This window comes from Mesocricetus auratus, unplaced genomic scaffold (assembly GCF_017639785.1).
Source record: "Mesocricetus auratus isolate SY011 unplaced genomic scaffold, BCM_Maur_2.0 Super-Scaffold_100020, whole genome shotgun sequence".
Lineage (NCBI taxonomy): Eukaryota > Metazoa > Chordata > Mammalia > Rodentia > Cricetidae > Mesocricetus > Mesocricetus auratus.
The window spans coordinates 22,357,205-22,372,748 of NW_024429201.1; the positions used below are offsets into that span (position 1 = coordinate 22,357,205).

At 37.9% G+C, this 15,544-nt stretch overlaps 1 protein-coding gene across 1 annotated transcript in view; it reads left to right on the top strand.

Moving 5' to 3' along the window:
• Polk (DNA polymerase kappa) overlaps positions 1-15,544 on the top strand; it is a 69,889-nt gene that overhangs the window by 35,663 nt on the left and 18,682 nt on the right. The window contains exons 4-8 of the mRNA XM_013126727.3: positions 2,529-2,681; positions 5,499-5,630; positions 8,629-8,782; positions 13,369-13,608; positions 14,781-14,905. Of these exons, the coding sequence (XP_012982181.1) occupies positions 2,529-2,681; positions 5,499-5,630; positions 8,629-8,782; positions 13,369-13,608; positions 14,781-14,905 (804 nt within the window). The remainder of the gene's footprint in view (positions 1-2,528; positions 2,682-5,498; positions 5,631-8,628; positions 8,783-13,368; positions 13,609-14,780; positions 14,906-15,544) is intronic.

The window sequence follows — 15,544 nt, forward strand, 5'->3', positions numbered from 1 at the left end:
AGTTTGAAATCAGGATGAAAACTTAAAGATGAGAAGTTCAGTTTGTTCAGGACAGTGCCTCACTGTATGAAGCTTACCCCCAGGATTTCCTAATACTACTTTAGAAAAAACTAGCTTTAATATATTGGGTCGATATATTATTTTTCCTCTCTGCCTCCTTTCGTTTCTTTTTTAAAATTTTTTTATTAATTTATTTTTTACATTCCAATCCCAGTGCCCCCTCCCTCCTCTCCTCCTATTTCCCCCACTCTCCACCCCCCCATCTGCTCCTTGGAGAGGGTAGGGCCTCCCCCTTTTCCTTTCTTTCTTGAGGGAAATATTTTTAAGGCAGTTAAGATCCTTCTCCTGAAGGTACTCACAGTTTGTGATCTAATACAATAAGGGCTGTGGTGAAAACAAGTACGAGAAGATCAATTCTCTGGCACAGAAGAGAAAGAGCAGCTGACTTTCAAGGGCTGTTTGAGTTGACCCTTGGGAGCCTGAGGCAGAGCTCAGAGAGGTGTTCAAAACAGAGGCAGCCAGGCTGGCTCAGAGTTCCTCTGGTCAGTCAGAGTTGGAGACTCAGCAGGGGTAGACCTGCAGACATTCAGCCTCTGCTACAGACACATGTGATTTAGGGCCTTGTTTCTAAGACAGGAATTGCAGTGTTAGTACCCAGCTAGTGGACAACTAGTGTGTTCCTCCTGAGGAAGACCATGAAACCAGTATTCTGTAGAGTGAGGGCAAGACAGAAGACCACCATGGGGGTGGGAGGGGACACATTATACTTTTCTCCACATGAGATAGGTTGCTTTCATTTAAGAGGCTGTTTTCCTCTCTTTGGGGTTACTGTGTTATGCCTCCATTGATACATGTTCCCTGTGTGTTGTGCTTGCTTTATTGCTGTTTTCTCTTATAATTTACCTTAACAGTGTAAGCAGCTTCTTTACAGGGTGCTACAATTAAAGCTGTCACATAGCTACCCCTTTGCATGTTAAGCTGGGAAAGCATACATACAGCATTAGCAGGGGCAGTCCATCAAAAGCAAGCTAAGGAGATGTTTGCTATGGAATCCCCTTTTTTTTACTCTCTTAGTCTATTTCTAGCTATGTTTATTTCTCTTATTTCTTTTAACCCAATAATTTGTCTCCAAAGAGGCCAACATTTTTAAAGATTGTAATTCTGCATTGTTGTATTTGACACATATATTAAAATTTTATGAAAAATAAGCTTCATCTTCAGTTTTCAGTTGGTATTTGCATAGAATAACCATCTCAGACTTTAGCTCTGGTCCTGGCTAGACTTATGTCAACCTGCCACAAGATAGAGTCAGGGAAGAAGAACTCTCAACTGAGAAAATGCCTCAATAAAATCAAGCTGTAGTCAAACCTATAAGGCATTTTCTTTATCAATGATTGATGTGGGAGAGCCTAGCCCATTGTAAGTGATACAACTTCTAAGCTAGTGTCCTGGGTTCTAGAAACAAAGCAGGTTGAGGAAGTCATGTGAAGCAAGCCGGTAAGCAACCCTTCTCCATGCTCTGTGTCAGCTCCTGCCTCCAGGTTCCTGACTTGCTAACTACTTTCGATGATGCTGCAAGTGTGAGTGAAATAAACCCTTTCCTCTCCAAGTTCTTTTGCTCATGGAGTTTCATCATAGCAATAGAAACCTTAACCAAGACAGCAATGCAAAAGTAGTTCTACAGAACGATCGTTTACTTTGTTCTGCGGCATGTTTGTTTGTATATTATTATGCAGCATTACTTCATGTGCCAGAGGTATAATCTTTTATTGTGCATTTCCTTTGTTTTCATCTTAAGACGTTAATGTTTTGAGTCAAGTGGGAATTGTTTAATTTACTTAAATAGAAACTTTTCAGTTAAGTAAGTTTCTTCAAATTTGCTCAGCAGTAGTATGATTTGATGCAGGCAACTGGGATAGCTCATTTATTCATTAAATACTTGGTAAGTTCCTGCTATATTCCTGGGAGGATAGAAAGAAGAGTCACCAGGAAATTATATTTTAAAATAGGCTGTCAGTCTGGCAGATGGCTCAGTGGGTAAAGTACTTGCTGTATAAGCATGAGGACCTGAGTTTAGGTTCCCAGTACCCAGGTGTGGTATCTCATGTCTGTAATGCTAGAACTCTGGGGAAAGACTGATGGATTCCAGTCACTGGTCAGCCAACCCAGCTAAAATAGCAAGCTCTGGGTTCAGTGAGAAATCCTGTTTCAAAATGTAAGAGGGAAAGCAACAGAAGAAACCCAAGAAACTCCTGCCCAAATGTGCATGTTTGAGTGAGCATTGACACACACAAATGTAAAAAATAATGAATTAAAGTAGGTTCTCTGTGTGAAAATACAAGCAATTCCTAACCTTAATAAACAACAATAAACTATACATCCATAAATCTAAGAAAATATATTTCCAGTAGGTAAATAGGTGGATGGATGGATAGATGAGTAGATTGGCAGATAGAAAGATACCTTCTATGATCTATGATTAATGATGATTTGATGTCTAAAAGTATGTTAACTTTTTAAAAATAAAGGTTGACAGATTAGCAATGGACTTAGAACGGAGCCGGAATTTGAACAATACCATAGTTCATGTGGACATGGATGCTTTCTATGCAGCTGTAGAAATGAGAGACAAACCGGAACTGAAGGATAAACCGATTGCTGTGGGATCAATGAGTATGTTGGTAAGTAGGCGAAGAGCAATACAGAAAGGTAATTTCAAAGCTAGTCAGGTCAGCTTCCTGAGTCTTGGCAGTTTGCTTACACATGCTCAGTTACTGAATCCTTTCAATATAACTGATCATACTGATTTTTATTTCCACTTGAGAAAAGGGAGAACAAACAGAGAGAGATAATTATTAATTTGACCAAAGTTACAAATTCAATAAAATAGAACAGTAGCAGCCCGTTTATAGCCATACTACCCAAATGCATCACATCTTGTCTAAAAGTAGCAGCTTGAATAGATATGTGTTTGTATTAGAAAAACCCTAGAGAAACAAGGAGAGTTCCTCCCTGTTGCTGACTTAAGTTTACACAAAGTTCAGTATGGATGAGTTGGCTATTTTTCTGGGATGGGTTAGCCCTATCTAACATGGGAAACTCAAGATGGATTCATTCAGGTCTAGCACTTCTACTGTGGTGATTAAAATGACTTCTGCATCAAACTCCCTTATTTTCATGTGATGTCTTGTCACTTACTGTTATAGTATACCCTTTTAATGTGCTCTAAATGCTTTTTAGTGGTTGCAGACCATAAAAACCAAAAGTGGAAGCTGCAAGTTCTTAAGACTAAGGCTTCAGGACTAATGGTGTCATTTCCTTCAAGTTCTTTTAGTTTAAGTAACTCATCAGGCAAATTACTTGGCATGAGGAACTAGACTCTACCTTCTGATAAGAGTCAGTGTATGGGGTAGAAGGGATGGTTCAGTGATTAGGAGTACTGGCTGCTCTTCTAGGGAATCTGGGTTCAATTCCCAGCCCTGCATGGCAGCTCACAACTGTCTGTAACTCCAGTTCTAGGGAATCCAACACCCTCACACAGGCATACATGTAGGCCCAATCACCAGTGCACACAAAGATAAATAGATTTTTTTAAGTAATTGTAAAATATTGTAGCTGAGCTTGGCTGTGGTGGTATATGCCTTTAATCCCAGCACTCAGGAGGCAGAGTCAGGAGGATCTCTTGAGTTTGAGGCCCTCCTGATCCACAGAACAAGTTCTAGGACAACCAGGGCTTCACAGAGAAACCAATTCTGTCTCGAAAAATAATCCAACAAACAAACTAGACAGACGGACAGACAGTGTCTGTCTAGACAGTGGCTACTATTTACAATGTACTACAAAACCAAAATCTGAGAAACTCATGCCTCATAAAACTTCAATAGATCTAGCTTTCCTATCAGTTTTGTAGGATTTATTTAAAATTAATAAATTGATATTTTATATATATATACATATATGAATTTTTTCCTGCATGTATGTCTGCACCACTAAATGCACCTGGTGCCTGCAGAGGCTGAAAGAGAGCATTAGATCCCCTGGAAATGGAGTAGCAGATGGTTATGGGCCGTGGTATGGGTCCTGGGAAGTGAACCCAGGTTCCTGCAAGAGCAACCAATACTTACTCTTAAGCACTGAGCCATTTACTGATTTTACTTTAAAGCATTGCTTTGCCTTTATAGTGCTATCTTTACTTTGCTTGTAGAGCACTGCGCAAGGATTAGGATAGCTGGGAGTGCTATCAAGATTCTTTTTTAAATCTTTTCAAAATGATTAAGGGAAATTTGATGTGTGTGTGTGTGTGTTTTCCCCCTGAAATAATTCTTTCATTTGATACATCTGGTTTGCATTTTTCTGAGCACTCACTTACATTCCAAGTAAAGGTTCCATTCATTATTAAACTTGGCTATAAATGATATTATGGTTTTCCACTTTGACTAGGAGCACTGGCAAATACCATCATGAACAGAATTTATTAAATATTATCATTTTTTTATTCTCATACTTTTTAGTCTCATTTCCTAGCCAAAATGTTTTTTGCCAAAAACTACAGACTTTAAGAAATAAAATTCAAATTTGAAGTTCTTTTTAATTTTTAAGCACTTCATTTTAGAGGCAGACCTATAATTTTTTGTTCTAGATAAAGCAAATTCTTGATGCATACTACTACTTGAGCACCTCTAATCCTAGACATGAAATATGTCAATAAAATTTTTGGATTTGGGGCCTTCGCCTGCAAGCACATACTTGTACACATGTACACATATACAAAAAGATTTTGGATTCTGGAGATTTTGGATTTCAGACTTCTGATCAAGGATGGCTAACTGGTAAAAATCAATGTAAATATTCCCAAATCTTAAAACTCAAGTCTGAAATACCTCTGGTCCCAAGCATTTTGGACAAGATCCTTTTCCTAGATTCTATTTATAAATATGCTTTATATGCAAATATACTAATACTTTCTATACTGTTGCTTTGTGTAACGTGTTGTAAATATTTTCTTATTACTTTGTAACTATTCCATATTATTTAATATTAGTTTCATAGAGTATCACTATCATCCAGACTTAGATATATATTACAGAATAACTTAGAGCCATTGATGTTTAATTACTATAAATGTTTTTTAATTATTTAAAGCCATTATTTGTTGTGTAGAACAGGTTGACCTTGAACCCCAAACCAGTAGTTCTCCTGCCTTAGCCTCCTGATGGCTGGAAATACAGATCCACCACCACACCTATTGTAAAAAAACGTTTTTTTCATTAGTTGTTCAAGCCTACTTATTACCTGGTGCCATGTTATAAATTTAGAAATAACAATCAGACAGGGTCATGGTTTTTGAAGAAAGTCAAGATGTGGTTCAAGGCGGTGGCTTATAAAACAAATGCCCTTGAATTGAAAATGCACATCAGTAATGTGTTTCTTATGAATGCACTGATCAATATGTCCATTTAGGGTTATTTATTTTCCCTATGTGGTCCATTTTCTTTCAGTCTACTTCAAATTACCATGCTAGGAGGTTTGGTGTCCGTGCAGCCATGCCAGGATTTATTGCTAAGAGACTCTGCCCACAACTTATTATAGTGCCCCCAAACTTTGACAAATATAGAGCTGTGAGTAAGGAGGTAAGTGAATGTCTCACCCCAAACCCTTTTACTGGCTTTCTGTCACCCAGACTCAATTCCACATGCCTTGCACTGTCAAGATTTGGTCTCTGCTATAGTGACTAGTGAGCTGTTTATCCAGAATATATCATTCTGTTTCCCAACTCATTGCCTTCCATGTATTTTTCATCTGCTCTCAATTTCTCAATTCTCTACAGTTTCTCAGAATTTTGTAAAGCCTTAATAATTATAGCATAAAGTTTATTTTCAGCATTTTTCTTGATATATAAAATAAATTTTAGAACAACCTAATATTCCTAATTTATAGAACCTCCTCATCATTAATTTCAATCTGTTCTAAATTAAATTTATATAATTAGTTTGTTGTTATTTGTTTTGTTCCAGGCTGGCCTGGAAGTCACTATGTCACTATGGAGCTCAGGCTGGCCTGGGTCACCAAGCCTGTCTCTGTACTTTGAAACAGAAACAAAATCCAGTTAGTGTGGCTAGTTACTTTGCTTACATCATAATTTTATAGAGCTGGTTGACCATGTTTCGCCCAAGATACTTTAAAAAATGTGTGGGGGAATATTCTTGCTTTGAAAAGAATATATTGATTTGTTTACATACTAAAATTCTGAACTGTCCTGGGTGAAAAAGTATCATTTCTTTGATTTTCATTAAGAGTGATCCATCTATCACACAGTATGGGGACTTAATTCCTTGGTTAAAATCTAGAGTGCTGCATGTGCATCACTTTTAGACTGCTATTATAAAATGAAGTATGTCATAGAATACTGTGTGAGCATGACTTGTAATTCCTTCACTGTGGAGACAGGAGCATCAGGAATTCAAGGTCAATCTCGACCACTCAGTAATTTTGAGGCCAGCCTGATGAGTTATATGAGACCCATCTCAAAAAAGAAAGAGAAGAAGAAGGCAGCAGTCTAAATATAAATACTAAAACTATGACAGTAGGTTTCCTGGAGCTAGACCTACAGGTAGTTGTAAGACACCTGACTTGGGTGCTGGTAGCCGAACTCTGGTCCTCTGGAAGAGCAGCATGTGCTCTTAATTGCTGAGCCATCTGTCTAGCCCTGGCACAATACTTACTATCATTTAGTATGCAAGTGAGCTTTAAATTCACTTTTTGGTGGTGGTGGTGGTTTTGGTTTTTTTTTGTTTGTTTGTTTTTTGGGTTTTTTTTGTTGTTGTTTTTTGTTTTTTGGGTTTTTTTTGTTTTTGTTTTTGTCTTTGTTTTTCAAGACAGGGTTTCTCTGTAGCTTTTGGCTGTCCTGGAACTAGCTCTTATAGACCAGGCTGGTCTTGAATTCACAGATATCCACCTGCCTCTGCCTCCCAAGTGCTGGAATTAAAGGCGTGCCCCACCACCGCCCAACTTAAATTCACTTATTTTTATTCTACCTCATTTTCCCTAGAAATAGTACCCCCATTTTAAAACTTTTATTCATTCAAAAACAGTCTATTAAATCAATTGCTTTGTGCCTACTTTTGAAAAAGTGGTAGGCAAAGAGAACATACCGTCAATAATTTTTTTCTATGTTCATAGTTAAAAATAAGTAAATAGAACCATAAATACAGGCTTTGATAATTGAAAAAAATCTTAAGAAGACTTTATAAGATCTTGAATTCTGTTGTAGCTCAGTAAAACTTCTGACAGTATGACATGAGAGCTAAATTATTTTTAGTTATCTATAACCTGATTATTTACATAAATTGGAAAAATCTTCAAATTTGAGCAAGGTCTCGCTAGTTAATATAGCAAATGAGTTTTACATGTAATTGCAGTGTCAATGCATTAATGTTTCTGGCCTGACTAATAAGTTTAAGGAGAATGCATTTCTGTTTTGTCCAGATATATGAATAACTTTACCGTTCTTAGATCTAAGTGCTGGATGTTTATGAGAACAGTCTATTTTCATTCCTGTGGCAGTATCCTATGGGAAGGAAGTAAGAAGTACCCAGCCATGCCTCTAGGGAGCACTTCTCATTCAGAGTCTTAGTGGGCTGCCAGGCACAGACTTCCAAAGTTTTCACTAGAAAGATAACAGTCGCATCTGTTACAGAACACTTTCTTCTACAAGAACACAGTTATTTAAAGCACTCTGAATAAAAGTATGGCAAGTTTTACTTTCCAAAATTCCCCTCAGTTGTTCATGATTATGTTAAGAAAGAACAGTTTCTTTTTTATAAAACAAAAGGTTTTCTAATGATATGATACAAAGCTTTTAAATGTTAGATAAAGAATAACAATTCAGCCAAGATATTTTCTATTAGATAAGCTATGTTGGCAATCATTCCCTCTTATTTCAGCTAATTCTTTGATAGTTAAAAAACAAACAAATAAAATAAAGCTAGCCCATATAAAAGGCATTGCTGAATTATATTAACTGTAATTCTAATTTGTGTATTTCTTTCATGTCATAAAGCAACTCCAAATTTTCATCTTTAGCTTAATACAAGCATGCAGTTATTCTATAGATGTATCATCTTTTCCAGTCCAGATTCCTGTGAATGGTAGAGCCTTATTTTATATAAATATTGTTCATGTTATAATTAATGGAAATATACTTTACATCCCTTTTTGAAATGAACAAAAATCTTTACAAAAGAGATGAGAGAGAATGCTGTCATGCCACTCCTCCTTTGAATAGCTACAATAAACCTTGATCACTTTTTTTTCTGTTCCTACCAGAATATTGTATGAGATTTATTTGACTTGCTTAGTGTTTCTAGATATAGGATGCTGGATTCAGATTGCATCCAGTGAGGCTATTTCATGGTCTTCTGCCTTCATGATCTATTTTAGTGCAAAAGAGAATTTGACAAATATCCACTGGTATTAAATTATTTATTCCTTAAATCCGTGAGCTATTGATTGCAGGATCATTACTATAGTTGCAAAGTAAGAATATTAGTGCTTGTTATCAGATACATAAGACAGGAGGTTTTTGCTGTGGTAGGAAAATTTAAACTTTTGTTGTTGTTCTTTTTGAAGGTTAAGGAAATTCTTGCTGAATATGATCCCAATTTTATGGCCGTGAGTCTGGATGAAGCCTACTTGAATATAACACAGCACTTAGAGGAAAGGCAAAATTGGCCTGAGGACAAAAGAAGATATTTCAACAAATCGGGAAACTCTGTAAAAATTGGTAAGCAATTTATTAGAACTACCAACCAAATACTAACAGCAATCGACTCTTTAAATCAACCCAATTAATTCATTTGTATATATAGGATAGGATTAGATTTGTCTTTGTAAAAACAAAAAATCAGAAACCTAAAATATACCAGTGGGATTTTTACAATTAAGTATGTACAGCCTCTTTAAAATCAGATGAGAATCCTGACTCTCCAGGCTTCAAGAATCTGCACAGGTCTTCAGAGTAGTTGCAGAACAATTATTTTCTTAATATCAAAGGGCTTAGATTACATTGAAGTGGAGGAAGTTCCTGTTGAAAGTGGCTTTGTTACTGTTACTGTTGATAGAAATCAGATTTTCAAAAAAGCTTAGCCCCAAACACACTAAAACCTTTGGTGATTTTATTTTTCTTTGTTTCTCAGACTTTCTATAATCTAGTTCTAATACAACAATGTGACTGTTTCCAACCCTGCGAAAATTTATGACCTCTCTCTCCCTTCTTCATCATAGACCTTACTGTAATTCCTAGGGGATGGAGGCAGCAGTGACCCTCAGTGTCTGCTCTACCACTTTAAGGTGGAGCCCTTATCTTTTTTATTCTTCTTTTTATTCTCTGAGTCATGGTCTCTTTCAGAATCTAGAGCTGACTGACTTTCAGGTAAGCTCTGGGGATTTGTTGTCATTGTCTGTACTATTGCCCCTGGCCTCTGAGTCCCGTGTTCTAGCTTTTATGCAGCTATTGTAGATCTGAGCACAGGTCCTCAAGCTTGCTGCTTGGCAAGCCTTTTGTCCACTAAGGCATTGCCCAGACCTCCCTGACTCTCCTGTACAATTCAAGGTTTCATGGCTCCACACATCTCTCAAGCAGCCCTTTCTTGTGTCATTTATCCAGAGCATTCAGAGGCTACACATTCATTCTTCTTCCAGTTCCTTTGCCGAAAGTGCTGTTTCTCCAAGTGTCTGACCTGGCTTGAATTCTTAAACACAGTTGAAAAGGTGACCTAAAGGGATTCACTCACCAGTCACAGCCACATTTCTTGTATGTAACTTATTCGTAGCATCAAAGGGGCTAGGCAGTGTGGGGAAACATTAGTAATGTTCCTTAAACAAAAATGGTGGGTGTACAGTGGCATTGAATTCTTTCCTTTCCCTCTCTTTTTTTTTTTTTTTTTGTTGTTATTGTTTTGGGGTTTGCTTGGTTTGTTTTTGTAGTTGTTGTTGTTCTTTTGAAATTTTGTTGTTGTTATTCTTTTGAAACAGGGTTTTTCTATATAGTCCTGAGCCCTGGCTGTCCTGGAACTCACTCTGTAGACCAGACTGGTCTGAAACTCACAGAGATCCTCCTTCCTCTGCCTCCCCAGCGCTGGGATTAAAGGCGTACAACATCTTGCCTTGGCAGCATCAAATTCTAAGCCTCCCTAGACTGTGTATTTGCAGGGTATTGGAAAAGTGGCAAGCAACTAATGGATCTTTCTTTAAAATCAGACGTTTTTCTATTTGCCTTCTATGAAAGATTCTTTGTCTCTAGAAATATGTGAACTATTATCTTTACTTACAAATAAAATAATAACCATTGTTTTATGTTTGCTTTGCCATACGAATCTAGCTGGTAAGTGTCAGGCTGTGTAAGAAACCCAAATGCTGCATGCTTCAGTGCCTGCAATCCAGATGAGTGCTCTAATGTAGCTTTGTGTTATCATTGCTTCAGTCATGGAGATGGTGTGGAAGAAACCACTGGAGTAGTTATGCAGCCAGGCCACAGGGAAGTAAAACACAGCTGGGGTGAAAAAGATGTCTGTGTCGCTCTGTCAGTGTTCCAGAGGCAGCATGCTTTGCTTCCTGGAGCAGAGGACACCAGTGTGAGTCACTGCAGAGGCATTACTGTGAGTTCCCTGTGAGGACGCCAGTGAGTCACTGCAGAGAGGCTGCAGTGAGTTCCCTGTGAGGCAGCCAGGGTGAGTCACTGCAGAGAGGCTGCAGTGGGTTCCCTGTGAGGCAGCCAGTGTGAGTCACTGCAGAGGCATTACTGTGAGTTCCCTGTGAGGATGCCAGGGTGAGTCACTGCAGAGGCATTACTGTGAGTTCCCTGTGAGGCAGCCAGGGTGAGTCACTGCAGAGAGGCTGCAGTGGGTTCCCTGTGAGGACGCCAGGGTGAGTCACTGCAGAGGCGTTACTGTGAGTTCCCTGTGAGGATGCCAGGGTGAGTCACTGCAGAGGCATTACTGTGAGTTCCCTGTGAGGATGCCAGGGTGAGTTACTGCAGAGTGAGTTCCCTGTGAGGATGCCAGGGTGAGTTACTGCAGAGTGAGTTCCCTGTGAGGATGCCAGGGTGAGTCACTGCAGAGGCATTACTGTGAGTTCCCTGTGAGGATGCCAGGGTGAGTCACTGCAGAGTGAGTTTCCTGTGAGGACGCCAGTGATCACTGCAGAGAGGCTGCAGTGAGTTCCCTGTGAGGCAGCCAGGGTGAGTCACTGCAGAGGCATTACTGTGAGTTCCCTGTGAGGATGCCAGGGTGAGTCACTGCAGAGTGAGTTCCCTGTGAGGACGCCAGGGTGAGTCACTGCAGAGGTGTTACTGTGAGTTCCCTGTGAGGACGCCACTGTGAGTCACTGTAGAGAGACTGCTGTGAGGACAATAGTATGAGTCACTGCAGAAAGGACTTGAGACTTGAACTGGGACATACCTGCCCTGCATTCTACAACTCTTTCTTCATGACTTCTATTCAGCAATTGGAAGAAAGGGCTTCTGGGTGACCCTCATTCAGCTGCCCAATCCTCTTGCTCCTCTCCAAGTTGCTCTAAAGTCTAAAAATCAGAATGTAAAAATGGAAATTATCTGAGGCACAGATGTAGTAAAAATAAGTTGGGTTGTGTATGTGACCTGTAAATTATATTTGGTTAACTTCTACCTATACATTAATTCATATGCTGTAATTAAAGTTTACAGCTAATCAAGTGTCTGTTACATTATTTACATGTCTTTAGATATTTTCCAAAGACCAACTTCATTTTTTGAGTAAAATGCCTTCAACTATGTCTTGAAATTTAATTTAATTAAGCTCAGTATGTTTTCATACCTATAATCCCAGCATTCTTAAGGCTGAGGCAATAAAATTAGAAGTTCAAAACCAGCCTGGGCAAGGTATGTAGTTGATTTAAGGCTAACCTGGGCTGAGAAAAAATACAAAACAAGAATTTAATTGTTGCTTTTGCATTTGGGAAATACACGTTATAAAATGGAATCAGAAAGCTCTGTTACTAATCTTATAAATACATTTAAACTGTTTCATCTATTTTAAGCTTAGAGAATAGATTTTATGGAATTGTTCATGTGAATATTTTTAGTAATGGTACCAGGATAGAGTATTTTACACTATATTTGGGTATAAACTAATAACTAGTTGGTTATTTTGTGATTTTGTTTGTTTGTTTGTTTGAGATGTATTTCTTTGTTTAAGATGGGATCTCACTATGTACCCCAGGATAAGCACAAACTTGTCATCCTCCTAAGTCTCTGGATACCAGGGTGACAGGCAAGCACCACTATGCCCAGCTACTTTCCTTTTTAATAATAACATTTTCCAGTGTATTGATAATTACACTTTTTTTCTTTAAATTTGAACCTTCAAATATTGGATCAGACTCTGAGAATTTGTATAAAGAAGATCAACTCTCAGGAGTAATTTCCATTTAGAGCAAATAATGTTTTATTAATAAGCAAGTTAAAAGCATACTGCATGATGGTAGTGCACATTTTTAATCCCAACGCTTAGGAGGCAGAGATAGTTGGATCTCAGTGAGTTCTAGGCCAGCTTGGTCTACAAAGTGAGTTCTGGGACAGCCAGGGCTACACAGAGAAGCCTTGTCTGGATTATTTGAAAAGAGACATTTGAGAGTATTTTAACACTTTTAAAGTTTCTTCCATGAATAAAGAAAAATTATGTTTTTCCTCCTCTAAAACAAAATTTAATTTGTATTTAATTTTGGTTGCAATTACTCTTATTGTTTAATGTTTTTTTTTCTCCTCATTCCTAATTTTAAATTAAGAAGGATCTTTTTCCCCTTAGAGAAGAATACAGTGAAAAACAGTTCTTTTCTTAAAGAAAAAGTAATGGACTTCTGAAGTTAAACTATTTCCTTTAAAATACTCGCTAAAGGAATGGATAGTGTTCCTTTAAGAGCAGCCTGACAGCATTTTCTTTATTAAATAGTTACAGAGAGAAATGGTAGCTTCCTTATCTTGGTTCCTAGAAACAAAGGTGAATTTGGTTTGTTTTCAGCAGCGTAGGAGAGAGGTGGGCACCGATGCCTGTAATCCCACTCTTAGAAGACTTGGGCACCAACCATCAGGAGCTCAAGACTAACATGAGCTCCGACGTCAAGTGAGGTCAAGTGAGGCCAGCGTGGACTCCTAGCCTGTTTCAAGCAGACACTCACAGAGAAAGGGGTGGGCAGGCAGGAAGAAAGAGAAAAATAAACAGAAGGGATTGGGAAGGGGGAAGGCATTGAAAAATGAAAGAATGGAGAAGAAATCTAACTTAGGAAGTGCGCACCCCTTAAAATGAAGGTGACTTGCTGTTCCTGTTTGACATTCAGATAAACTGGGCGAGGAAGCTAAGAGATTGAGTGAGGATGAACGGTCCATCTCCCCACTGCTTTTTGAAGATAGTCCTCCTGATTTGCAACCCCAAGGAAATCCTTTCCAGCTGAACTCTGAAGAACAAAACAGTCCTCAAATACTCCACAATTCGGTTGTTTTTGGAACATCAGCAGAGGAAGTGGTAAAGGAAATTCGTTTCAGAATTGAACAAAAAACAACGCTGACAGCCAGTGCAGGTATTTAAGGGTTATTCATGGCCTCTGGTAGTTAAGCCATACTGGCTAATTCTACATTACTAGTAATAGTTCCTTATTGTAAAGTAGATGGTATAATATTTTATTTTACTGCTAGCAATTTTTATCTACTGAGGCTAGTAAAGCCTACAAGTAAGCTGTAATTAAGCAAAAAAGCCTATGGCCCAAGGCAACAACAACAACAACAAAAATCATAAATCTAGGCTAGTGATCCTTTAATTGAAAAATATATTTTAGTTGGATTTGTACAGAATATTTGATTGGCACTTGTCCTAGATTACATTATAGTTCAGAACCTAGAATACACGAAGGTTGGAGAACTCCCCCACACTCCCACCAAGAAAAAGATCAACTTGTAGCATGGCAGCTTCAGAGTATCTGGTGAGAAAGCAAAGGCAACAAAGTCCCACCACTTTACCTATATCATCGGCTCCTAAGAGCATCACAGGGTCTCAGCATGGGAACGAGTAATCGTTACAACCACTTATCACAATGTCTTGTGATAAATAAGTTGTCACATAGTGTTGTGATGAGGGTAAAGTTTTCTATTCCACAGGATAAGCATGCATAATCAGCTTTAGGGAAATATCTGTAAAAACGAAAATGAACTATTAGCAAATATATTTAGATATACCTACTATAAATTGTCTTAAGACTCCTGGAAATTGTAAATCATAGTGTGTGGTGGTTTGCTTTGTCAGTAACAATAAAGATTAAACGTTTTTATTGTTGCTGTTAATAAAAGTCAGAATATTTATATTTTGAATGTGAAAATTTACATTCATAAAGTAAGCATCTGTCATAAACTATATTCTAGATCTTTTCTGAGAAATAAGTAATGGTTCACCACAAAACAACCCTGTATTCCCAGTACAGTTATAAGTAAAGTACTGACACTTAATATTATTCAGGTCAAAAGTTACACTTGGATTTTAAAATATGGAGACTCAAATTTTTCCTGCTGCCATAGCTAATATATTCCCTTTCCCTAAAACCACAGAAAGCCCTGGGGAGATTGTCAGCAGCCAAATGTCATTTTTAAAGTAGCATTATGTATCGTTTTAAATTATTTGCATTTAACTTTCATTTTCTTATCACATAATTAACTTACACATAACAACTTCTTTGAATAATTGAGTGCTCTTCTTTTGAAGGTATTGCCCCCAATACAATGTTAGCAAAAGTGTGCAGTGATAAGAATAAGCCAAACGGACAATACCAAATTCTCCCCAGCAGAAAAGCAGTGATGGACTTCATCAAGGACTTGCCTATTAGAAAGGTAAGATCTTATATGAAATTATCATTTGTGCATATATTCTGAATTCTAGAGAGGTGCGAGATGGATAGTAACTGTTCTTTGCTGAATGGTTTTAAGATAATGGATGGCAGGTGAGAACTTTGCTGGGTGACTGAATGTTCACTTAGAACCCTTATCTACAGGAGAGTTTAAAGTAAATAAGACACAGTAGACTTTTAATACATACCTACAAAGGAGAGAGGACGTAAGAGGAGACTTGGAGCAGTGCTTTCAGCTGTACCTGCATGCTGTCATAATTCTCCAGTCCAGGCAGCTGCTAGATGAATAGGTATGACACTCCAAAGGGATTGCAAATTTTGTTTTTGACAAAATTAAATCAAAGTACTTCACCATCTCTAAAATGATAAAAAAAAAAATCCCACAATGATGCAGAAACTGCATATTTTATTATTTGTAGGTTCTGGGTTTTTGTGTTTCATGCAGTCTATTTTTTTTTTTAACAAATGAGCCCCATACTATATGACAGTCTAGAGCCTCCTCAGAATAATGGGTTGAATTTAAATAAGGTGCCACTCAGTGTTCAAGGAAGAGGCTGTAGCAAAGGCCACAGTGTTAGTGATTCTTATATAAGGTATGAATAAGCATTCCATTTTTTAAAGT